The 27453-nt window shown below is 33.6% G+C and overlaps 3 protein-coding genes across 3 annotated transcripts; all 3 read left to right on the forward strand.

Annotated features, from left to right (window-relative positions):
• On the forward strand, window positions 1-7419 carry LOC110440466 (calmodulin-A-like). The gene is made up of 5 exons (XM_021483569.1): window positions 1-155; window positions 2091-2145; window positions 2758-2901; window positions 3553-3795; window positions 4788-7419. The coding sequence occupies exons 1-5, from the start codon at window positions 153-155 to the stop codon at window positions 4889-4891; spliced, it is 549 nt and encodes a 182-aa protein (XP_021339244.1). The 5' UTR covers window positions 1-152; the 3' UTR covers window positions 4892-7419.
• A 4438-nt stretch (window positions 7420-11857) lies between these two features.
• On the forward strand, window positions 11858-17309 carry LOC110440480 (calmodulin-A-like). Its single transcript, XM_021483584.1, has 5 exons — window positions 11858-11884; window positions 12089-12134; window positions 12821-12964; window positions 14572-14796; window positions 17284-17309. Exons 1-5 carry the CDS (start codon window positions 11858-11860, stop codon window positions 17307-17309), a joined length of 468 nt encoding a protein of 155 aa, XP_021339259.1.
• Window positions 17310-20325: 3016 nt separating this feature from the next.
• Window positions 20326-26228, forward strand: LOC110440517 (calmodulin-beta-like). Its single transcript, XM_021483642.1, has 5 exons — window positions 20326-20434; window positions 21541-21595; window positions 22658-22807; window positions 23774-24013; window positions 24640-26228. The coding sequence occupies exons 1-5, from the start codon at window positions 20354-20356 to the stop codon at window positions 24660-24662; spliced, it is 549 nt and encodes a 182-aa protein (XP_021339317.1). The 5' UTR covers window positions 20326-20353; the 3' UTR covers window positions 24663-26228.
• Window positions 26229-27453: the final 1225 nt, after the last annotated feature.

The raw sequence follows: 27453 nt of genomic DNA on the forward strand, positions 1-27453 counted from the left end.
TCTAATAATGTATTTTCCTTGTCACAAACGCAGATATTATTACGCATGACCTTAGTTAATTTGTTGTACCAGATTAGGGTGGACTTTTAACAAATGACAATCGTTTATGTAAGGGTAACATACTGTTAAGGAGGATATTCGGCAAAAACACGATGGTAAGTACAAAGTGTCTCACTTGTTTGATCAGTTAATTATTCCATTTAACAGTAACTGATATAATATTGCCTGTACATCTGTTGGAATTGTGTGGTCTCCTCGTGTAAAGACTATAAATATAGCGTAGTATAAACAACATATCAACAACGGTAGATGTTTTCATAAACCGCATACAATGAGCCAGTGAAAGGGAGTTGATAATGATTGTACAGCTCGTGTCCCGATTCTTTTCCTGTATGTTGGTAAAGATATGTATTTATATCAAAATCAAGAGAAACAGTTAATAGAATATCACATGAAAACAGGCCTACATACAAGTACAGATACATATATTCTTATCATGTTTTCATAATAATCACATTATAATCTAATCTTACATGAATTATAATAAAACAAGTAATATACCATGCAGTATGCATTATTTGAAGACAACAAATGTTCCTGCTGGTGTTTGCTGATTGAGCCATTATATTATAATTTTCCAGTAAAGCATAACGGTCTAAACAACCCAAGGCAAGTGGTAAAATAGATTCAACAATCGATTTTTTCCGAAAGATATCGTGTATCAAAGCTGTGCAAGGATCATTTAACATCTATGCATGACTTATAGTTGAGGTTTTAGGTAATATTTACACATGGACAGGTAAGTTTAAGCTTAAACCCCAAATACAGATTAACAGGAGATTCTGGGTGTTATCAGCTATCCCTGATTTAACTGACACTAGCGGGGGACCGGTCATACCCTAAGCTAATGAAACAGCCCATCGCATTCAATGTCTGATGGACAGAGTCTTGCATCTGTTACAGTTCAAACAGAGTCACTCAGACAAACAGGAAGTTACACCCACCCCCATCCATCTGTATTGTTTACATATTTTAACTGAAAATGTAAAGTCGAATGTTTACAACGCAATAAATTCGTTAATTAGAGCATACTTTACACAAATCCCTGATACCTAAATAATCCTCATTATGTATTTCTCTACTTGGCAAATATCTCAACTCAATGGCCATACTGAACATTGGCCACACTTGGCACTGGAATGCTGCTTTAGTTCTTTTAGTAGGTGTGTAATGAAAACGAGAATGCAGCTCAAATAGGCCTCATGTAAGGCTGCATACAGGGCTCGAGGTGAAACATTAATGTCAGTATTGCAGTTGATAAATGATTTTCTTCCCGCACAGAAGAATTGTGGGTAAAGATAACATATTTATGTTGCATTTCATTATATCGAGTTTACCGTGTAATAGCGGTACAGGTAACACTTGTTCGACTAAAAAAAAACTTTACGACAAATTCACTCAAAGAAAAAACCGTCTTGATTTACATATTTTTTATGTTATAAATTTCCTTAATCTTACCATTGCATTTGATTTCACAAGTGACGGTTGGAAAGCAGATTCAACTAATCACTTTCTATCTTTCAAAAATAATAATACTAATGACAACAATGGCATCGTTCCTCTCCTTTGCACAAACATCATTCACGATAATTAAATATATGTCTTAAAATCAAGAGAGAACACAAGACAATTGTCTCAAAGATCCCTGTCCCACTGCACTTTGTTTTTTCCTATATACAGTAATCTCCCCTTAACTTCCGTTTGGATATAGCTGTAGCAGGGCCAGGAAACTTCCGTTGACCAGATAGCTCCATCGGCGATGGAGATAGTATAACAATCTGAAGTCCAGGGTTCGAATCTAGGTCTAGCCCTGTTTCCTTTTTACACTCAGAAGATTGTTGTTTATCATGTCGTTTCTTTCACCTTAATAATTTGTCATATCAGCCCCGCAAAGTATTGTTTTCTTTTCGGAAATGATTTATCACAGCCATAATCTTGGTTGAAAATGAACAGTTTTCAAAACTTAGTTAACATTTTTTGTGGTACGTAAATCCTGAAAAATAATTTCAAATGTATGCATTTTGTTACAGGAGCAACAAAAACAAGAAGAAGAGGAAGAACCAATAAGCCCGGAACAGTTGGCAGGTACTATGATTACAATAATGTGTAGTTAATGAAGCCGAAATACGATTTCATTATAATGTAAAAGTGGACGTTTTAGCTGTGTGGAAATGTTCGCGGTTTTCGCGCTGAGTAAATAAGCGTTAAATATCCAGACGCGAATATTAACTTACGGTGTATAAATAAGGAGAAAATATAAATTACGCAACCAACGAGAACATTTCCAAACCGGAATCAGTTAAAACGCCAACCTTTTTTTTAAAATTTCCACTTTTACAAGTTATGTTCTTCTGAAATGCTGCATATTTTATACATATAAAGAGGTAGTAGTAAATGTTGTTTTAAAACAGACCTTGCTTTTCTAACAGATTCGTACAACTGATGAGTCTGAAAAGGACGAAATAGCCATATGGTTCGATACAATATTTTCCTCGGCTTTCTGCATCTGCAACCAAAATGTTCGTTTTTTGTGTATTTCTAGAAGTGAAACAAAAAAATGTAAAAAATAAAAACTTGAAGCAATCGATGAATGCCTTACAACACATTACTTTCTCTCTTGCAGTTCGGGTTAAACTATGTAGTGATGTAGTCTTTTAATTATATATCTGTAATTGTTTTGCTATTTATCTCTTTTAGAATACCAGACGGCTTTCGACTACTGTGATGTAAACAAAGATGGCACAATATCTTTGAGTGAATTGAAGACAGTCATGCAGCAACAAGGATTCAATCCTACCGACGAGGAAATGGAAAAGATAATTGCAAATGTAGACGACAATGGTAAGAATAATGTCCTGTCTTGTAAAAAAATAAGCCGACACACAGTCTTCAGGTAACCGACCTCAGAAAACCACAATATAAATCTGAATAGTTTTATGGAAAGGACTATGTAATGATCATGTCATTTTGCATTTAAGCGGGGTTAATATGACGTCTCAACTACAACGTGCATATATGACCAATCAGAAAAAAGAGAACGTCATTTATGACGTCACAACGACAAGGGGAATATCTGACAAATCATCACCCTTGTTGCATATAATGTATTATACACTGACAAGGATATATCATAAGCTGATAAGTAATCATTTCTAACAATATCAACAAACAAACATTAAACAAATATATTACACAAAAAGCAAGAAAGTATTATTAATCAAGTAGTTACTTATCCCAACGATGATTTTAAAGCAAATCTCTTCAGCCGGTGGATAGCTGAAGTCTATCTATAAGGAATAATTCAACTTCGGGAGGCATACCAAAGTAAAGAACTGGAATATGTTGACACAATCTAAACAATCATAACGGTTTTGACGATTGTACTTTAATACGGTCTAAGCCGCCTGCACAAGCCGCCTAATAGACAATCTGCCACATCAGCGTTTTAGAATTAGTAATTATCATATGATAATTGTGTTTATTTATTTACAGGAAATGGGAGTCTGGAATTTCCTGAATTTGTTAAGTTGATGGAAACTAAACGTAAAACATCAAATGAATTAGACGAACTTACCTGTGCTTTTAAAACGTTTGATCGTGATGGCAATGGCTACCTTGATCCTGCCGAATTAAGTGTAGCCTTGCGATGCCTCGGTGAACAATTGTCGGAAGAAGAAGTTAAGGAATTAATTAAAGCAGCAGACCAAGATGGAGACGGTCTCATAGATTTTAACGGTAAGTGCAAAAGGATAATTGAGATATAAGTAGGTAAAATCAAGAGACATTTTTCCTATGTTGGGACATATCAAAACAACTCCGATGATCGTTTTCAGCTCACTACAACATAAATTACAAGTGCACATCGAAAGTAGAAAACATATTGAACATCATTGTTGAAAGGTATGCATATTTTTAACCATACAATTTGTCGAACGTTTACTTGATATATAATCCGTATACAACGTACTTAGGAATATTTTGGCCCCGCCAAAATTCTACGTCTTTTGCACAAAATGGAAAAGTCAAATGTTGGCATTATGTTACGGTAGTTGTGCAGCAAGATGACAGAGCTCGATCCTCTATAAAATTTGTTTACCCAGGTATTTTACTGAAAACATGTCAGTATGATACAAGTTGTTTGTTGATTTCATAAATACACATCCTTTTGAATTCCGTGGCTGCACACTTGACGCAGAATACATACATACCGCGATACTTTATCTGTATACCTTTCAACACAATGACACAACAACAGATATGAAAACATTGAAAAGTAATGACACTTTCAGATGAAAACATATCTTTCTTTATTGATGTGTTATGCATATAGAGAACAGTATACATTTTGCCAACAAACAATTCCATGTTTCGCAATTATATGCAAAAATAGCCCACGGAAGTCACCAGTTGGTTTACAATGAACGAGTGGGCAGATGGTCTGCCAAAATCCGGATGTTTCGGCGACATAATTCGGTGCGTTTAAATATGACACATTCACCCAAAACGCGAAATGAACTAAAATAAAACCCCATCCAAAATATCCGAAAGTAAAATAAGACATGAATTATACATATGGAGCACAAAAATAATACTAAAAAATAAATCCAATCGTCCGATATGATAACTCCACGTTAATGTCCATGAGACAGATAATTTAAGTCTGACTAGATTAAGAAAGCTATACCATTATGATTTTACTGTATGCATTTTGTATGATTCTGTTGTAGAGTTCATCACTTTGATGACAGGACAGGCGCCACCTCAACCACTAGAGCAGCAAAATTCGACGCCAGCAACGACAACGACGACAGCAGCAAATCTTACTGTTTGAAATAGGACAACGTTCCAATTGCCTACGGATTGATTAGCATTTCTATCCAATATTGGCGTGTCATTACACTTTCATTATCGCCATTATAACGTTTTGAGTGAACGATACAAAGCCAATAAGAACACCAAAAGACTTGTCCAAGAATGCTGTTCTTCTACACCTTGTGACACAACAATGGATTTACGTGTTAAATTCTTATGGAAAGCTGACGACATATTAATTCATAAAGGACGAAACGGGTCATTTTCTGACCATAATAAGGATCCCTGTCCTACTACACTGTGTTTTCCTCTATATACAGTAACATCCCCTTAACTTCCGTTTAGATAAAACTATAGCACGATTTTGCAAGAACACTTCTTTTGATCAGGTTACTCAATCGGTTTAGTAATCTCATATGTTTCTCATTAAAGTCCCGCAATTGTTTTTTTCTTTTCTCCAGAAATGATGTCTCAAAGCGTTTCAAATACTTAGTTACGTTTATGGCAGTGTTAGGTTGATCTTTAAACAATATGATGTGTTCGTCTTTAATACTAAATGATAGAATCCTGATTTAAAAACATCATACCGGTTTTCGAACTTGCCAATGTAACTGCGATGAGGCTAAGTGCTGCGAAGAATTAAGAACACATTGTTTATTCGGCAAATTAACATGCTGCGGTATCCATTTAATAGATATTGACTTTCCTATAGAGGCGTATGAAAGGCGCGTCACCAATGCGTTATATTTAATCTTTTTTTTACCAAGCTTAATCATTTGAAAATATTGGTCCATATTACACATTGTGTGAATAGTATGCTTGTATAGAGAAGGAACATAAGATTAATTAAGAAATCAGTTCATCAATATCTTTCTCAATGCTATTTGTTTGTAATCAATTACTACTAATGCACTGTTGAAAATGAATTGAAGACTACCAATGGCGTTGTTTATGAAGACAAAATCATCATCTTACGTATATATATACACGGCAAAAACAATGGTAAACACAAACCTCAGCCGAGTTAAATTTATCATTTTTGTTTGAAATGTATTTAACGTTGTATCAATTCATTAATTGAAATGTTGGTTATTTATTTGGAATATAGCTAGAAAAGAGGCCGCACAAAATTTGATTCATTAGACGATAACGTATGGTAAGTTTCGCTCCCTAAGTCACATGTAGAGTACAGAGTCTGGCCACCGTTGCAAAATCGTCGCATTTAAACTGACGGATAAGGTGAGCGGGAATGCTGTCCCATTCATCTGTCCACGCTTGGATTCCAGCATGCAAGTTAGACGACTGGGTTCAACGGTTCCTATCGCGTCGCCAACAAATATCCCAAACGTGATATATCGGTAATATGTTTTGTTGCGAAAAAAGTCCTGCTGACGCGGCTGGGATGCACTGAAATATAGCGCCAGCGCCATGACATTTTAAAAATAGGAGAATAACTGGTCTCTGGAATTGTCGCCTCAATAACGTACCACATTCACATTTCCTGGCACTACAACAGACCTGGTACGTCTGCGTCCATACATACCACCCCAAATCATCGCACTACCGCCACCGAAACCGTTCAGTTCATCGATGAAGCAGTAAGCAACGTGTTCTTCCCGACGCTTCCAGTCTGTACGCTTCTAGTCGCCATTTGACAAAATTCAGAGTCTGGATTAATCCGTAAAAATAGCATTGCTCCATTGGCGTAACACCCAGCGGCGGGTCCAACTATAACGGTTGTTACGGTCACGTTTTGTCATGATGGACCCTGTGTAATGGTGCCGCGCTTTGTACATCGTGCTAATTTCAAGGGGTTTCGGGACGTTTAGACAGATACAGACCGACTAGGGCATGTCCTCGTGGTTTCACTCGAAGGAACAATTCATAGCTGCAATAGTCGTGTCCGGTGGTCTTCCTGAGTGGTCGTTTTACAGGGTATGTTGCTTCGCAGACGGTCGGTCGTCCAACAAATTTGGTCACGATGGTTAGATAAAAGTTTACTTTGTTTGCACCTCAACCAAACTGTAGTGCAATTCTGAATTTTTGACAGCCGTGGCATAATGAAAATACTTATTGGTGATCAGAATGATTATGTTGTCGTATTGAGCCATCATTGTGATTCGCGAGTTATTTGCAAAAACGCACGAGGAGTTTTTTTAGCCATTGTAGACGTTCACACTTAAATTATTTAATCTAATAGGGTGTCACTTTGAAGGTAATACACTCCCAAATCTTTAAACTACAAAACACCGTTTTATTTTCTCTGATTAAAGGAAAATCTGCTTGAGACAGTATTGACCCTTCTTTTGCTGAGTATATATTCTGGATGAAAACATAGCATCTAAATACCATTCACATGTTTGTTTAAACTTATCCTTTTTATGTATTTTAAATATTGTACATATTATCCTGTTGTTGTACTGTTGTTTGCGTATATAAAGTCCAGATTTCCCCATGTTAAATAAACACTGTTATATTATGCAACAATTCAACTTTGTGAATAAATATATATGTATACTAAGATAGAGGTGAACGTAAGCAACGAAAGATAATATTTATCTGGAATAATAAAACATTGTTCATATTTTGAATAGTATTTTTATTTTTAACTCGCCTTTTGCGAGGCGCTTCTAGACACTTGATCGTTCGAATCTATTCCTTTGCAGCAAGCTATACTAAAGAGTTATCAGATTTTATCATTATAATCAACCTCGGCCTAATCTCAAGCTACCAAGTATCAAAACTTTAAAAAAACATTCAAACGATTTCTTCTAAAGAACTGTGGCTTCTAAATACATATATCATTATGAAGAAATCAAAACTCACATTTTTTTTTGAATATATGTCAATGACTAACCTTTAACACAGAGGTCAAATATCCAACAAAACGGCACCAACAATTCATCATGAAATGTAACGCTTAATTAATGTAATGATATTTGGCCTGTAGGTTGCAGGGGTTAGGAACTGTTTAACTTCAAACTTAAGGTTGTTAAAATTTCCTAAGATTTATCACCACGATCTATTGTTTTGCTGAAATGTGCTTTTCTTCGTTAAATATATTTCGCCAATGTTATTTTTATACTTGAGGGATACAGGCCTTTGAGTTTGATTATTCTGATAAATATAGGGAAAAGTGACAATGACATTTTACTTACATCTGATATAACTATCCTTCTATCCTATGTGTCTACATAACAGATAATTAGAAATTTAGATAAAACGCGCTGTGAATTAAAATGAATGGCTTACATGATGTCTTAGCAACTCGAGCACTAACATTATACTTAGCTCCTTCAAATGTTTTTTTTTTTGGTACTGCAGAACACTTTTTTGCACAATCAACTGCTCTCATGTTTAATTAAGTGTACACAATTCTTCTACAGAAAACATGATTTATCTTTGTTAGCAAAACTTTATTTGTAGAGTACAGCATTTAAAATCTATATGAAGATAAAGCGGCTTGTCAGATAAGGATTGAACGTTATTTTTTATACATGAAGGATAAAGGCCTTTGAGTTTGATTATTCTGATAAATATAGGGAAAAGTGACAATGACATTTTACTTACATCTGATATAACTATCCTTCTATCCTTTGTGTCTACATAACAGATAATTAGAAATTTAGATAAAACGCGCTGTGAATTAAAATGAATGGCTAACATGATGTCTTAGCAACTCGAGCACTAACATTATACTTAGCTCCTTCAAATGTTTTTTTTTTTGGTACTGCAGAACACTTTTTTGCACAATCAACTGCTCTCATGTTTAATTAAGTGTACACAATTCTTCTACAGAAAACATAATTTATCTTTGTTAGCAAAACTTTATTAGTAGAGAACAGCATTTAAAATCTATATGAAGATAAAGCGGCTTGTCAGATAAGGATTGAACGTGATTTTTTTTCAATTTCATACTGGTATGAATGCAAACCGGTTTAACACATATTCCATGACGCACACTTGAGCTTCATGGTAAATTTGCATGTAGCCGATCTGCGTTCATACCAGCATGAACATTGAAAGATGTTTAAAAAATGTATCGGATCTTAATCGAGGCGGGAGAAGGAGCTTCATAGAGGAATTTGTTGTTGAAATGTAAATATAACCTGCTGAGAAATGTAATCATTTTGTTTTAATGCTTATAATTTATTCTATCTAGATCAAAATAATTATAATCAAAATAAATCAATAAATAATAAATACCAACAAAAGAAATAATATATAGAAAGTACATGAACAAAGAAAATAATTTTTGTTTTTTGTATTCTGTATGGAAACAAACACCAATAATTTACATTTGTAAATGTAAGTATCAGAACTAAATAAGAGTCACTTAAGTCAATGTGTCTTTAATGTCAATGTACAGAGACTCGTTACAGAGACAGCTGGTTATTTAGGTCAGGTTCTCTGAAACATTGATTGGAAAGTAGAACAGATGAACTTGAGGCTGGAATAACGGACATCGACGAGCTACTTAAGTTCAACACATTATTATATCAGTTGACACACATTTTCCCTACATCCTCATTTGTTATATTAAAATCACGTGGAAGCCGATAACTTATCATATTGACTCGATACAACTTATCTTAGAAACAGCGGGTCATTATTCATTTTATTTATGACGTCATTTCAATTGTAACGTCACAATGTTCCCTGTCAAATGCAGAACTTTCCTTCGTACAATTTTTCATACGCTCCACCATGTTTAGTTATAAAACATTAATTAGCATCTAATATAACAATTAAAGACTTTAATTTCGGTATCGTCTCGGTCAATATCACTTTCTCAGATTCACATAACCACATGATTACCTCAACAATCGTCTATAATTGATAATTATAAGCATGAGAAAAACATACATTTGTAACATAAAAACTGCTTCTTACATTTTGAGTTCACATCATGAACAGATAATTATTGAAAACAACAAAAATCATTTTATGGGGATTATAATATGACCCGACTTTGTCCATTTCATATCTATGTTAATGAAAACACTTCCAAAGGATCTTGTATATCATAGAAGCGAAACGTATCTAGTGTCTATAGTTTTAGTCGTTACGTTTGCGTCATCACTGATATGAATTAGTTCAAATAACTTATTTAAATCTTAAATATATATACAATCCATTCATCTTCTTTGATTTTTTAAACTTCATTTGTACAGGTATATGCAATAAAATCCATTTTTGTTTTCATGTTAAAGTTTCAAAGGTATAACTTCCTCCGCGGTCTAGTTGTTAGACTTAACTTACAATGCATTGTTTCTCACCGACCTTTGGTAATACACCCATGCTATCATCAGTGTACTGGTGGTTAACACTGGCTACCCTTTACAGGTCATGACACTAAATCATATGTTTTAATATATTAAATAGAATAGATATCTCCCGACAGTACAGCTAGCTACTCATTGTGTTAATAGATAAAATTATTAGGTGAGTGAAACGCGTGAGGAGTTATTTTCACAACTCAATGGACATATTGTATTGTATGGCCTACATGACCTCGTTAAAGTACTAGGAGTTGATAAGTAATGCTATACATACAATAAAATATATGTACATGTAAGCATTCATATACTAATGAAAAATGTATATCGTTCAATAATATCAAAGATATTCCAACCTTTTAAATGTTATTAATAAATAATTTTAGATTAAATAATATTTTATTTGATAGATATATGATATTTTCTCAGTATGTATATAGTCTATTGATAATACATATAACATGGCTGCAGGAATAATAAACTTTGTGAAGTGCCTATATATCATTGTGGCTTAGCTTGTCTACATATCTGTGTTAAGCGTGTATGTACTGATCTATTTACCAAAGACAGACTATCACATCCAACGCTCAAGGAGGATTTATTTTCAGCAATCAACATTATGGTAAGTTTCATCGAAAGCTAATAGAAATGCATGTTTCATACATAAACAATTAAACTATCAACGTATTGTGCCTTAATTTACCACTTACTACCATTATAATAATCAAGTATCAATGTATTCGTTTAACAATGAAACCTTACTTCAAATAAATATTGCAAATGGAGACACTTCATTTATCAGTTCCCTTTTTCATTTGTATAGATAAATAATTCAACTATCACCGTATTGTGCCTTTGCAAAAATTACAATTTTACCGTTGTAACTACACAAGACCTGTGTAATAATCCAGTATTAATGTATTCGTTTAATTATGAAACTTTACTTTCATGAACTATTTCAAATGGATATACATCATTTATTAGTTTCTCTTTCGTTTTTATTAATAAATAGTTCAACTTTTACAGTATTGTACATTTGAAAAATTATTTACCGCTACCTACCGAATACTGTGACCTATATAATAACCAAGTATTAAGGTATTCGTTCAATAATGATTTTTACTATAATGAAATATTGCAAATTGGGAACATCATGTATTAGTTCCATTTTCATTGTTTATTTATATACATTATTTATTTAGTTTACGACAATACCGTATTAATGTCATTTAAAATAATTGTTTACCAGCATTTAAAAAACACTAACCTTATAATAGAAACACTTGTTGCTACACACGATCGAAGGTTAAAAGAAATATACATGTATACAGGTATTCGTCATAATGAAATCATACTTTAACGATATTAATGACAATGTGCAAATGTAAACACATGATTTATTGTTTTCATTGTTTACGCATATAAATGGTATATTTTGAAAATAAATGATTGACAAATGTTGCCTTCATTCTCAGTACTACTGGGAAACTCATGCATTTCGTACAACATATGATTACATCAATGTCGTAATATATTGCAGAGTAAGCAGCCATTGGCATGTAGGAAGACATTGTGAGAGTTATAATGCGTTAGTGTCTTCAGTGGATGATAATTGACTAGCCGTTATTGCTATGTATATAAATGATATCCGATGTCAACAATGGGCCAAGTGAGATAGGGTTTTGATAGTGTACAAGTGAGATAACATGTCTGCAATAGGAAATGGGCTAAAGGTAAGAGATATATTTAAATAGTATGTATGTGCGAGAGAAAAGACATACTAAAAATAGTGTATGGTTATGCTTACCCATGAACCCACAACTCATTAATGTATAATGTATATTTTGTGAAGAAGTGTTATTTTCTTTTCATGAACTTCCTCCCTTGATATTGTATCTAGCTGGCTTACTTCCCTTCTCTCCAATCCTTTGTTTCAGGCTGAGCAACAAAAAGATGCTGAAATCTCTAAAGAGAAAATGGATGGTAAGATACATTATCATGTATGTAATAAAACGCTTTTTTTCACATAACCTTACTACTATTGATGTAGTTTCACATTTGATTATTATTTAGGTCGATTTTTTATTGTGCATGAGGTTGAAGTGAAATTTCAAATTTAATCTTTCACTTTTGCTTTTTTTCAATGATAGGAATTTTAAAAGTATTGTCTTTTGTATCGAAGATATGAATTAAATTAACGTTCCACGAGTGCAGAGAGCGTTTGTAAGCTTTATCCCTTGAATCCGAGAATGTACTTTGCTATTATTTTCCAGTTATATCTATATTCGAGTATGGCCAAGGTACATTGTAAGGTGTGTCTTCATTCATTCATTAGTTCGTTCGTCCGTTCGTTCGTTCGTTCCTTCATTCACTCACTCATCTCACTTACAGCAACCATAGTTTAACTTTACTCGAGCACTTTATTATGTTTAACTATGATTACGTGTGTGTAAGGTTTTTTACGTGCAGGTAAACACATACTATAAACGGACCTATTTTATCGCACTTAAACCTTAAAAGCGCACTCTATTTTTTGCGTATTATTGAATTATTCTCGCTATAATAAGTAAGCGCAATATGTAAAACGCAAAATGCGCTAAGATAAGGCTACAATTTGTACTGTTATGTACGTTTACGTTTAATACATAAGTCTGTTATTTATACCATAGAGCTAAAGAAAACTTTCAAGCACTTCGATAGAGATGGAGACAACACTATATCTGTTGACGAACTGACTACTGCCATGCGTTTAATGAACATGAATCCAACGGAAGAGGAAGTTAAAGCAATTATAAAAGAAACGGATACTGATGGTAAGAATATAATTAAAGAAACGGTTACTAATGGTACGTGTATAATAAAAGAAACGGAGACTGATGGTAAGAGTGTAATTAAAGAAACGGATACTGATCGTAAGTGTATAATAAAAGAAACGGGCACTGATGGTAAGAGTATAATAACAGATAGATACTGATGATAATTGTATAATAAAAGAAGGATACTGATGGTAAGAGTATAATAACAGATGGATACTGATGATAATTGTATAATAAAAGAAGGATACTGATGGTAAGAGTATAATAGAAGACTCATACTGATGGTACAAGTATAATAATAGACGGATACTGATGGAAAGCACAATGGTTGACTCGAACTTGTCATGTTTGTATTTGTTATACCATTACTTTACAGTAAAACCTCGATATAATGCCCCCCCCCCCCTTTTTTATTTGCCAACTCGTTCATTGCGAACATATTTCAATGTCTCTTTTTCTGATATGTTTTTAAAATCCCTCAATTTACCGCCAAACCCCTTTATAACGTCACAATTTCTCTGGACAAATGGTGGCAGTATAACTAAGTTTCATGTATATTTTCTATCCAGAAGTTATTAAATGTCTTTTCAGATCATAGTTACATGTCCATATGTTACATCATACATCTATAGGATCAAAATACCACTGCAGACAAAACGTTGGGAAATTCCACTATAGATGTTCTTTATATAAACATTTTCCTTTAACGTTGTTGTGGTTATTGCTGTAGTTATACTTGTTCGGGATTCTAACGTTCACCATGTTGCGCAGATGGATTAAGCGACAGTATAACAATCAGAGGACCATGGTTCGAATCAGGTGTTACAGGTATCCTCTATGAAGTACTGTATCATACCCCTACTCGTTACATAAAATCGTTATCTGTCAAATTATTTTTTGTAAAAGTCTTCATACCAAACTCTTTTAGGTGTGGCTATGTTAAAGTTATCAATATTCAATACAGATTAATCTAAATAAATAGATAATGTACAAAACACGCTGACCAGTTTTGCTGGTTTGAGGCGAGTGACTCGAAAATGATTTGACTGACAATTTTGGAGGAAACCTTTAAAGAATCCCCGTACCACTGCCAAAAGCTATATATAAATGTTACATACAGATAAATCTTTCGGAAAAGAAAACCATATCTTACTTACTTATTTTGAGTACTACTAAAGAAGGATTCAACACAATATAATCAATTACAGTGATTTGAGAGTAAAAATTCTGTGAAGCTCGAGCAGGATGCTAACTCATGACTTCATATTGTTATACTATCGATCTAACCAACGGAGCTACCTGGCAAACAGAGGTGTCCTAGCCTTATAGTTCTACAGTTACTTCCAAACGGGGGTTAAGGGGAGGTTACTGTACATAGGAAACATACACTTCAGTGGGACAAGGTTCCTTAAAAACACAATTCTTCATTTACATGTTCTGCGTATATTTATAGATATATTCTCTGAATAGGTATTTCAGTCTTGATATGTTTGTGCTCATTTACTCATGAAAAACAACGCAAACAATTTCCACGCAACGAAAATTTCCACTTTTGCAGTTTATCAATTCCACAAAATATTGTTTCGTTTTTTGTATTCCTACAGAAAGCGGTAAAATCGATTTTGAGGAATTCGTCAAGTTTATGACCGACCGCATGAACACGGTAGATGAGCATGACTCTCTAGTACAAGCATTCAAAACATTTGATAAAGACGGCAACGGTTTTTTAGACAAAGAAGAATTGAAAGCCATATTGAAGGAAGAAGGGGACATAGATGACCTAATGAAAGTAATAGATACAAATGGTGACGGACTTATTGATTTTGAAGGTACGTACTGAAATTATCACACACAAAAATAAATTAATTAAAAATGCTTTAAGATCAGTCAACGACTGGTTATGTTTGTGATGATCAATGAACTTGGTATTACTCTTGTCAGGCATTGAGGTTTGTCAATAACTCATAATGATAATGTTTGAGTGCTCTTAGCTTAAGTGTGATATATTTTGTACGATATCATATGCTACAGATTCATCTATATTTCATCTATTTTCCACTTTATACCAATTACCGGTAGCATAATAATGCATTATCATGGGTTGTCAGTATGAGAATACTAAAGCAGTTGAGAAGGACTTGAGAACAACTTAAGAAAAGCTTGAGAATATATTTTTTTCCATTTGGGAATATATCATTACAAACCATTATAAAGGTGTGATCTTTTTTGTGTGATGATAACAACAGCATTTTAAACGTAAATGTGTGAATGGAGAAGACAATGACGATAATACTGTTCCAAAAATATCATTCTAAAATCTTTAAGGTTCATAATCTTCCTTCGCGGAAATATTCAATTTGTTTACGTTTGTCAAAAACCAAGGATCTCGATGATCATTGAGCCTTCAAGTCAGGTATGGTATTTGGTTAGTTTTTTATGAATGTAGAAAAAATTGAGGTAGAAGAGTATAGGTTATGAATAGTTAATCACACAATGTCTTCAGGGTTATTCGTGAAAAAAATATCATCGCGAGCACGTGGATAAAATACGAGAGGCCACTGCACCATGTGACCTCTCGATTTTATCCACGTGATCACGATAAGGAATTGTTTTCACGATAACCCTGACAACACAGTGTGATAACTTGTAATTATAATATGATTTAGATACCGATAAGTTGCTTACGTTTATTCTGGCTGGTTTGAAAGAGTCTTTTAAATGTTATTGTACACACAAGGGTAGAATTTCCCTACGCAACATTAACCACAAACATGATTGGAATAAGCAGGTACGGTATACTAAATGTAGACTTTCAAATTAAAATGATTTGGTAAAGCTTCAGGTGAAACTAGTTTAAGAATTGTTTATTTCCTTGGGGAGATGTCAGATGCCGAGTGTACTATTGCGGTAGATATTCTTCCGCTTCACAAAAAGTCGTTTATTAACGTCATGTATCACATCGAAATGACGTCGCCTTTCAGAACGTCAGCAAAATGGTACTAACAATTTTCAACTAAAATTTTTGACTTTATGTACTACTAAGTCAATTTTTACTGGGATTTATATAGTATAACTCCATGTTTTCAGCGTTTGTTGTCAGAAAAAAATAGTCCATAAAAGTTATTTTCTCAATTGAATATAAATCCATATACCGTATCAGCCAGCCATCCTCTAGACCTAATGATAATTGAGCTCCCCGTTCTGTGACAAATGTAAACAAATACAGATGTTGCGCGTAGTAATACAATGAACCTTAACAAAAATGTAGAAAAGTATTCTTTAAAACATTTTTCCTGTCATTGATATATTCATATGCACGTTTACGCGCGATATGGTGTTGTTATCCTCACAATAAATTATTTCATAATTATTTCAATGATTTATCTTTGATGGACTACTTTCTTAAGCGAAACATCTTTGATTATATGCTGTTTCCGGCTCATGACGTAACATGGTATGAACAGAAATTCTTAAACAAATATTCCCAAATGACAAAAAGCAATTTTCGAGCCATTTTAGGTTGTTTTCATCTTCTCGGGTATTCTCATTATGACCACCCGTGAAAGTAAAATTACATGTTACTCGTATGTGGTAAAAGGTAGTATATAGAAACAGAGTTATCCTGCATCGGTATTCCACATAGGAAACTTGTTTCTCCCACACCTGACAGATTTATCTCCCGTTTTGCCGGTGCTAGATTTATCTGTCGCCGCCCTAGGGTTGAGACGGGGGGATTCCCATATTCATAACAATGGCATGACGTCACTTCAACAATACAATTACGTCACGTCAACAACCCATCAACAAATTGCCTGTATGTGTTTTTGGGCCATGTTTACCTTTATTTCACATTAAAATACTGTTAGATATGGGAGAAAAATAATCAATCGCTACTGGTTGTGGAAGATAGAGAAATCTCAACCCTCGGACTACGATTTTTTGTCCAGAACTCGGCAAGCCCCGTTTTGGACAAAAAAATGTAGTCCTCGGGTTGAGATTTCTCTATCTTACACAACCAGTAGCGATAGATTCTATTAATCTTCCATGTGGGAGAATAATTGATATCTACATTTTATCTTACCCTTATTGACCGTTTAGCTTCTCGTAACGCTTGCACTGTTTTGTAAGTCACAAAAGTCCAGTGATTTATATAATGCATATTTCGCAGTTTATTAAGGAATGTTTCACCTTGGTATATGGCCTAACTACAGTCTGAAATGAATATGAATTTGATAAAAAAAAGATAGATATTTGTATTTATATAAAATACGTATTGAAATTTTGTAATTATATGTTAATTTGTTTTCAATTTGCAGAGTTTGTAGCGATGATGACAGAATGATACAGAAGACAACTGTCACGTGCAAAACATGAATAAGGTTACACTGACGTCACAATAATACTATAGACAATATAAATGTGTCACAAGTTAATGATGTCATAATGATGTTACAATTACGTCACAACAAGACTAAAGACAATATAAAGGTGTCACAAGTTTATGATGTCATAATGATGTCACAATGACGTCACAATTATACTATAGACAATCTAAAGATGTCACAAGTTTATGATGTCATAATGATCTCACAATGACGTCACAATAATACTATAGACAATATAAAGGTGTCACATGTTAATGATGTCATAGTGGTACCACAATGACGTCACAACTATACTATAGACAAACCAAAGATGTCATAAGGTAATGATGTCATAATGACGTCACAATGATACTATAGATAATATCACGGTATCAAAGTAACATTTAAACAACGAAAAGCATATTGTAAACAATATTAACAATGTCTTTGTTAAAACCATGAATTTAGACGGATCAACTTATGCAAATCGGGTATTTTTACGTTTGCTCCACACTTTATTTGACATTGCAAAAATAATAAGAATGTAAGATGAGTTATTGTTTGTTTGTCGCAGAAATACCACCTTCACATTAAACTTAGAATAAGACCTGTCACAGAAGGAGTTAAAAAAGATATTAGAAAAACTGGTTTCCAAAACAATCTGCAACTATATCAAAAATAACTTTCAAATAGATATTATTTATAATAAAAAATACTGCTATTGTGCAAGGTAAATTGGTTTCGTTCCTTTGATACTAATCAATTAATTTCGCCGTGATTTTAATGTCACATCCGTTTTTTACCTAATGTGCTAAATATATTTATTATATTTTTACCTGTAAAATATCCAAAGGTATCAGTGTGTTAAAATGTTATGTAATCTTCAGTGCAGCAGTGAAGATATACGAAATGTTCTATCTTCAAATGTGATGATAAAAGATCCAGTAACGATTTTATATTGACCAATCAAAATGATATTTTCTATTTTCTGCCGCAGATTTTCTGTTCAGCTTCAGATGAAGCGACAGTAGAATAAGTGATTGCTTTTATACAACTTTGGGACATACATTAAGTTATTAACGTACTTCAGTACTTGATAGCATCCAGAAAATAGAAGAATACGTATAGAAGTGCTATAAGTTTCTCATTCAAAATGGCACACGGCATTGTTGTCAAGCGTGACGTTATTAGAACCCGGTGCAAACATTACATTACCGATTCCTGCACTTTTTTGGTGCAGCAACATTTGCGTCGTTTTATGTTAAAATGTGTTGTAAAAAGAATATTTAAAAGGTTTTTTTTCGTTTAATTTCATATATATTTCACTCGTATAGCATAATAGATCGATATTTTCATTCGTCAAAAATACTCGTGATAAATATATTATATTCAACAGGACACCATTAAATATCCTTTATTTATCCAAACCTTATATATGTGATAGAGGGCATTTTACTTGATTCCCTCATTCTAGGCCTTTGATTTTGTGTCGTGTACCCGTTGCTTAACTCATCTACCCCTGAAGACACATTTAGACTCTTCCATTTCAAAGGTTTGAATAGTTCATTATGAAATTTCAGAGGTGAATGAGTTAAATTACTACTGTATTCCACGTAGCTTTCATCTATATACATACGTTTGTGCGGACGCTATTTTATCTGATAACAATATAAATTCATGCATTTTACATTCACCAGTTATGCCTGGTCATCTTCATAAAAAGAAGGGCACAAAATATAATTTGTGGCAATTTTGAAATAACACATGGATTCGTTTTCCAATGCATTGTTAAGTAATTTATTTAATAATTGATATACAATGGCAAATACTGATAAATATATGGATATATTGTTATTGATATATTTTTCAAGACTTGTGAAGGACAAAATAACATCGACAATAATATAACTAGCTCGATACCATCTGCATACAAAACAAAGGTCAATACATTTAAATTAGTGTTTAATTGCAATCTCATTCCAGCAGTTAGGAGCGATTTAACCTAACATGCCGTTAACTCAAAAGTAATACGGAGATTCGTTAACGGTCAAAAATTGGATAAGTGGTTTTTTTTTATCGCCTTAAGATGAATATTTCAAATTCTGACATATACAGTTCTTAATATATCTTGCAATATTAAGGTAAATTTATGAGATTGAAAAGTTAAAGTAACGTCTCGTTAAGCTTACAATGCTCATCACACACTAGTTTGTTTTTTTATCACAACGGGATTAGCTTGACAACTTGACGCAAAATATTGAAATGAAAATCTAAACCTGAGTTTACAGGGATAAAAAGGATCGTTAGATCGTAAGAAGAAGAAGACAAAAAGTCATTTGTAAATTTATTTTTTTCCGACAACAGCAGAAAAAATATTCTGAAATTTGCGTTATTACCTCGTCAAGCTAACCAGCCATTATAAAACTAGCGTAAGTTATGTGTCGTACTGATTCTACAAAATACATAGGTATTTCAATTGTTTGACAATTGGAAACCATGTGATAAAGAGACATTCCTGCGAAAGCATGGACAGCTTCTTACCAAGCGTAAAATGTGTAATAATTGATATGTTCAAATGTAAATAAGCATCTTCGGTATTTCGATCTCTCCGTTAAACATCACACAGTGTCTAGATGTACCATTTATATTCGTGATATCAAGACAATTTAACTGGTATGTGAATGACGAAGGCATGTATTTGTGTTGTTAGGGGCAAGGTGATTTAACTAATTATTATCTCGATCTTGATCTTCAAGCGGTTTGTTAATTATCTTATTCATGAATTTAAGGCCACAAATATGCTTTTATTTGTTTTACAAGAAACGTCGATAATTAAAAGGGATCTAGACTATATACCTTAGACCAAAGTTGATATCAAATTTGGTGTGGTATCTGCTGCATTTAATGTATACACAGCTCAATACCAGAACAAAGTGGCTCATTAGATAAAGGAAATATTTATACAGGAAACAGACAATGGATTTATCCGTCCTTAAGTACTCAAGTAAGGTAGTCTTAGTAGATGACACGTTTGAATCGAAGACCTGTTTATAGAAACAACAGTTTACACTCAGGAAAGGACAAACTCGACGCTGCGATCATGGTACGTATATCTTTAGAACTAAATGGATGACATACTCATTAGATCATCACCTTATAAATAATTGAAGTATTAATGTTTCAGTGTTTGATGCAACGGTATAAAAACAAAACAACATAAACTCCTCTATCCGGCATTAGTTTGATATTATACTTTCGGTCCTACCTTGTATACTTGCTATTTTTCTAGATATATTGAAGAAAAATCTAGGCACGGAATTTTCAAGAGATATTTCACAGCATTATTACGGCTAGTTTTGATATGTCTGTCATTCCTATGAGTATTGTTTACAAGTATGTCTATGGTTCAGAACCTTGCTTGAAAGTATTCAAAAATATAAATACACTAAGTGATAGCCACTTCATTCAATATCTGTATTTTGCTTCTTTATTTTAAAAAGGAATCAGGGTAGGCTATTGTTTATTCACCTGTTAACAAGCTCTCCGTTTTAATTTTAAGCATGACTGCTTCTTAGTCCCCTATTTGTATAAACCCTATTGTTTGTGTGTTAAGCACAAGATCCTTGTTTACCGAATTGAGAAAATAGTTTCGTTAGTTCTCAAGAGTCCCTTAACCTATGATCTGGTGCATTTTATTGTTTTTCGTTTCATCATGTCAGGACCTTTTCCTGTCCTTGTGTGACTTACCTACATGTGTTTTTGCACTTTCCTTTTTAACTTTACCTTTATTCAATTACGGATTTCGCCGACGATTCGATTTATTCATTCATTTTCTTAATGTTTATTACAAACACTTTAAAACTTTAAAAGATTGTTTTATTACAGATTAAAGGAGGCCTTGATATCGGCTGTGCAATTAGTCATAATTGTGTAATAGATTATAATCAAGACAAAGGCGGAAACTATTTAACAAAGAAATGCATGTTTATACTATCTGAAACTTCTGAAGAAAAAGTATTTGAAAATAATTCTATAAACGAGACTACTTCCCGCACTTATTTGCTTACGTATTAATACGCCAACTAGAAAGGTTATGTAAAAATAACTTTCTTATTCTTTGGTATGTATACTAAATACAAGTTAAGAAGAAATGTAAAAATATAATTTTAATTTTATCATTTGCGCATTCTATAAATTATTTTTGAACAGGCTGAGGAACAAGGACAAGTGAGCACCGAAAAGCCAGTACTCACTAAGGCTAAAGGTATTTTTATCATCATTTTTAACATTACATATCACAGTTATATTGAAGAATTAATATAAGACCATTAGCATAGACTACACGATATAAACACGAATATCACCATAGCAGGCCAAGACAGCGGTGGTGTGTTGGCTGATACCGGCTGACAGTCGTTATGGAATAGGATACGGTGATGTCAAAATATACTGTATATCGTGAAATTTTCGCTACAGTTTATTTTTCGCCTATTTCGACCGCTGTTATGACGGCGCATTCATGATTACATCTAACATTAGTAAATAACATAACAAGCATAGTTGTTAAATGGAAAGGGTGAAATAAACTTTGAGCGAATATGAAATAAATTTGTATTCTGGCGGTGGGTGAAAGTTTGACTGGGCGAAATTTTCTCGATATACACTAGAGTCTTTGTCAATTTCAGTTTCTCTTAGTTGCCATTCATGATCAACACATTAAGTGAAAATACAAATGTACTTATAAGAAGCAGAACAGATATGGCGTGTGCCGATACACATGTACCCTAATATGTCGGTAATAAGCTGTAGTATATTATTTGAAATCATTTAATCAGCCTTCTATGGCTAATGTTCAAGATTTTTCGCATGGGAACATGTTATGCAGTCCTTTTATCGAAAATAAAATTGTTTGTTTTTCTATTTTAACAAATTTGCTTTAAAACGATCCAAAGTGACAGTTATCTGTTAAGCTTGTTAAGACCGGCAAGAAAAGACTGACCTATCCTCAAAGATGGCCTATTGTCGAGATATGTTTAAGTGTAAGGAATCCAAGAAATTAAGGATTCCGGGAATTTAAATGCCTGCCTATTTTCAATCAGCAAAATTACCGAGATTTGAGGGTATATATAAACCCGGCTGGGATGCCGGCAATGTACAGCTAGCAGTAACACATTAGTGAAACGGTACTTATCACAAATAATGCATATATTATAAACATGTTTAATTTTAAAAGAATAACTGTCTACTGTTATAACTAGTTTGACGCCGGATGTCGGGTAAAATTTTGGATGTCATTTAAGTTCTCTTTTATTTGGACTATTGACAGAAGACGAGTACCGAGAGTCTTTCAACATGTTCGATAAAAATGGTGACGGTTCCATCTCATGCAGCGAGCTGAGGTTAATCATGCAGGGGCTAGGTTCGAACCCGTCCGAGGAAGATATACGTTCAATGATTAAGGAGGTCGATACGGATGGTAAGTATATGATAACGCTGTAATGCTAGGAAACTTTAAGTTTGTAGTAGGAAGGAATAATAGTGCAACTATATTATATCATAATCTTCTTCTATATTTTAGGCTCTGTATACTTTCACAATATGCAGGTTCTGAGAAAGAATTGGCCTGCTGTAGACCACTGCATGATCGCAAGAGGCGACTAATGCAGCCCCTGCAGAATCGGGGTTGGTTTCTTCTTCTGTTAAGGGGACATTGTAGAAACAAATACTATACCTGCTGTATCCCACTGCACGTGCATGTTTAAAGGCGACCAATGTGCTACTCCTTCAAAAAAGGTGTTTCTCCTCTTAGCTACTTCAACAGGATATGGCAGAGACCACAATTGATCTGCTGCTCCCCTTGCAACACTTTGGGTATTTTTTCGTTTCGTTTACTAACTTTCCTGTTTTCCTTCTTTACAGTTTACTTTCTACTTCTGGTGGTGTCTACCTTTGCAACCGTCCTCATGTGACTCTTGCTGTTGCGAGGACGTTAAACCCCATAAAAAAAAACATCTTTTACAGAACGTATGATTTCGAGGAAGCCATAAATTATGATAACATCTTGGAGAATTTATATATGTATATAATTTACCGGATAGGTTTTCAACTGTTTGAATAAATCCTTTTGTATACTATTCTAATTTACAATTTAACGAAAGGTCTACCTGTCTTTCTGAGATTACAGACCATGCATGTCATTATTGTTGTTTATATTTCTGTTTAAAAAAGAAAGTGTCTATAGCTTTATGTTTTGTGAACCTTGCTTTAACTAAAAGAACTACAAAAATGACACGATTACGACAGCTTTTATAATAACATGCTAATATAGCAGGATACTTTTTTATAGATTAATTTCTTTCATCAAACAGACAATACACATATCACTTGTAGACATGAGCAAGCGGTTCTCAATAATCTTGATGCTGTTTCTTATTTTTCCTAGAAAGTGGGGTGATAGAATTTAAAGAGTTCTGTGATATGATGATGAAACAAGGAGACAAAAATAAAGACGACGATTTACTCGAGGCCTTCAAAATGTTCGACAAGGATGGCAGTGGGTTTATCGATGTAAACGAACTGAAGGACGTCATGAAGAACATCGGTGAGAAACTGACTGATGAGGAGGCGATGGAAATGATACGTGAAGCCGATTTAAATGGTGACGGATCAATTGATTATAATGGTATTTATATTTAATTTTTCGAATTATTGGGTTAAATAATAAAAATGTAAGTTTTTGAAAATAAAATATACTGCTCTATCGATGTAGAGACCAAAGTGCACTCTGTATAAACTGCAGTTAATGTAAGAATGCACCTCAGTTTTCTGTCTATTCATCAATAGACGTTTTTATTTTCTAGTTATATTCTTATAATTCAATTCCAAAATTAGAAAAGTAAGCTTCTTTAGCATAAAATATGTGTGATTTTTAATTTACATTAACGCAAGTATTTTCATGAAAGGTGCAATGATTTATTCATGTTGATCAATCAAATTTTAAATACCCCGTACTGGCAATAGACGCGTGTACAATCTAGTTGAGCCGGATCTTTTTACAGGCTCGTATACTCTCTCAGAATTCGTGCCAATAAGGCCACATCTCGATCTTTGCAAGAAGAGTGTTAAATTAAGTATAATGATTCGGTTTTAATTGCAATGTCAAAGCATTGCTGCAAGCGATGATTTAAGTTTGACAGTTGACAACTCATTTGTGAAAAAGAAATGTGTACAATGTCATCAAAATATGTTCTATATCTTTCGGTTGATCACTTGATTATTCATTAATATTTCTTTTCTTTTCTTTTTTAGAATTCGTCAAAATGATGTCATAATTGAAAAGATATTTCTTTTATATGAATGTCACTGGCATTATTTTTAAAAAACATCTGTTGAGACTATCCGCTCTTTTCTTTCAAATACACATACATTAATTAAATGCATCACACTAGAAAATATGACAAAGAACAATGATTTAATGATTGCCTTTGATTAAAGCACAAGTGTTGGTAGTTATTCCAACGGTCGGGTTTCAAGCCAAAAACTACACATCACAAAATCCATCTTAGGATAGTATATCTCTGTGAGATGGTATTTAATGTAACTTCTTAAGAAGAAGAAAAAAACCGAAGAACAAAATTACTTGACAACGCGACAGGACAGGGGAACGTTAACTACCTTAACTCAACCAATAAAAAAATAACTATATAAGAAGGGGATACATGCTGAAAGAGTAATAAATATAGCTCGATCGAGTCTGGAAGTATCGGAAAACTGTCGTGATTGAACACAGTCGAAATGCAGGGAAGTCAAGCGTGTTGATAGGGCTCACCAACAGAAGAGAAGAAAACCATGGAAATTCGTGTTAAGATATGTTACTTTTTAATATTTCTATCGTTTTACATTGTTGTGCTTGGTTTCTTAATGTTTGTGCCTGAAAGTGACAGATACCATTGCTTTAGGACAAAAATAATATCACTATTACTGCTTTGCCAATAACGTTAGAGTGCCCAAAAATGGAAAACTCTTTAAATATATGTCTTTTAAAATATATTGATTTAGTTTCCTGAAAACTAAATCAGTCACTATAAGGAAACACCAGATGCATTTACCTTTCATTTTGTGTATTTCTGAACTATCACAAGCACGCGTGTCTATTTATAGAGCTTAAAAATGAGTCAGGTTCACTTAAAACTTTCAGCTTGTATGGAACTGAAAATGAAACACCTCCTCCTATGACTTTGTTTACTGACAGCATAAAGCGTTTCTTTTTCATCAAGTTATAACTCTCTCTGATAACTTTCAATCATTTATCCATAAAATTTTCATTTGAAAAAAATACTTATCAGTGTTTAGAATTGTGATAGGCTATCAATATTGTCGCATCGTACAACTTCCTTGATATTATTTTTTCATTTCATTTTTAATTGTTTTTCATCTGAGATCAAAATACAAAAGGTAGGTAGACAGAATTAACTCCAATTGCCAAAAAACTATTTTTTAGACGATTTTCATTTAGAATAGATAACATTAATTAATATTGCAAACTAAAGATGTTGCAGCATATATTTGAAAAGTGTTGCATTTTAGGTACCGTTGCGTTTTGGGCAGCGATGCATTTTGGGAACACCCACGTTATATTTTAATTTGAAATATTACACATCTACCAACTGACACAATGGATCAGAAACATTATGGATTGTGGCGGTCAAGATATTCAACCGAATATTTGATACAATTGTATACGTGTGATGAGTGTTACAACCAATTCGAAAACGTTACAACTACAACGGAAAATGTGGCACTAGTAATAGAAATATTTGGATGAAGCATTATCGGTATAATACTCAATATCATTAACATAATATGATTTTGTACATAAACAAATAAATGATTACTGCCTGTCATTCTGTTTTCGTTTGATTTAATATTAGCTTTTACTTTACGTTTAAATCGGTCAAGCTATGGGAGCCGAGTAGTTGAGGTGTCTGACCGTCTGCTATTACTAGCCTTCTATCGATACCACTGTTTGGCGGGTTCGAGGCCAACGTCGGCTAGTTGCCAGGTAATGGTAGCAGGTCATTGATTTATATACGGGTACTCCGGTTTTCCACTACTACCAAAAATCGGTACGTTCTTGATTGATCATAGTTGTTTCTATGAAGTAAAGCACAATGTATATTATAATAAAAAAGAAGTATATAAGCCATTAAATAACCGAAGAATATTATGATTTCTGATACACAAAGTTAGAGAACATATATTATTTTGAGATATTTGACAATAGATATATAAATACAACCATGCAAAAAGTACCGGATGAATTGATACATGCACAAGTCTTCTACATCTAGACGTCCTTAACGATTTGCAAGATGTCCTAAATGTTTGGTTTGGTTTGTTTGTGTTTACGTCCTATTAACAGCTATGTTCATTTAAGGACGTGACAGGTTTTGGTTGTGGAGTAAAGCCGGAGTTCCTGGAGAAAAAAACAACCGAACTAAACTACGGCCAGTACCTGGCGACTGCTCCATGTAGGCCTCGAACCTGAGACCCAGTGGTGGAGGGCTAGTGGTAGCATAATGTCAGACGCCTCAACCACCGCGGCCCCTTACATTTGTATGTCCTAAAAGCGAGATGTTTTGAACTACACAACACATGTCTTTAACAATTTAGGAGATATCTTAAACTATATCAAAGAAATCATAAACGACTGACGAGATATCATAAACTACATCAGAGATGTCCTTAACGACCTCAGCTAGTGATAAACAACTTCATACATGATCTAACCGATCACATTTATGTCTTAAAAAACAATTTCATACATGATCTAACTGATCACATTTATGTCTTAAAAACAACTTTATACATGATCTAACTGATCACATTTATGTCTTAAGAACATCTTCATACATGATCTAACCGATCACATTTATGACTTAAAAACAACTTCATACATGATCTAACCGATCACATTTATGACAACTTCATACATGATCTAACCGATCAAATTTATGTCTTAAAAACAACTTCATACATGATCTAACCGATCACATTTATGTCTAAAAAACAACTTCATACATGATCTAACCGATCACATTTATTACAACTTCATACATGATT

Source organism: Mizuhopecten yessoensis, unplaced genomic scaffold (assembly GCF_002113885.1).
Source record: "Mizuhopecten yessoensis strain PY_sf001 unplaced genomic scaffold, ASM211388v2 scaffold11183, whole genome shotgun sequence".
Classification (NCBI taxonomy): domain Eukaryota; kingdom Metazoa; phylum Mollusca; class Bivalvia; order Pectinida; family Pectinidae; genus Mizuhopecten; species Mizuhopecten yessoensis.

Coding starts and splice junctions, on each gene's coding strand:
- LOC110440517 (XM_021483642.1), top strand. CDS start 20,354: ATGACACGTTTGAATCGAAGACCTGTTTATAGAAACAACAGTTTACAC. Junction 20,435..21,540: donor AACTCGACGCTGCGATCATG/GTACGTATATCT, acceptor ATTTTTGAACAG/GCTGAGGAACAAGGACAAGT. Junction 21,596..22,657: donor AGTACTCACTAAGGCTAAAG/GTATTTTTATCA, acceptor GACTATTGACAG/AAGACGAGTACCGAGAGTCT.
- LOC110440480 (XM_021483584.1), top strand. CDS start 11,858: ATGTCTGCAATAGGAAATGGGCTAAAG. Junction 11,885..12,088: donor CAATAGGAAATGGGCTAAAG/GTAAGAGATATA, acceptor CCTTTGTTTCAG/GCTGAGCAACAAAAAGATGC. Junction 12,135..12,820: donor CTCTAAAGAGAAAATGGATG/GTAAGATACATT, acceptor TTTATACCATAG/AGCTAAAGAAAACTTTCAAG.
- LOC110440466 (XM_021483569.1), top strand. Junction 2,902..3,552: donor TGCAAATGTAGACGACAATG/GTAAGAATAATG, acceptor ATTTATTTACAG/GAAATGGGAGTCTGGAATTT. Junction 3,796..4,787: donor CGGTCTCATAGATTTTAACG/GTAAGTGCAAAA, acceptor ATTCTGTTGTAG/AGTTCATCACTTTGATGACA.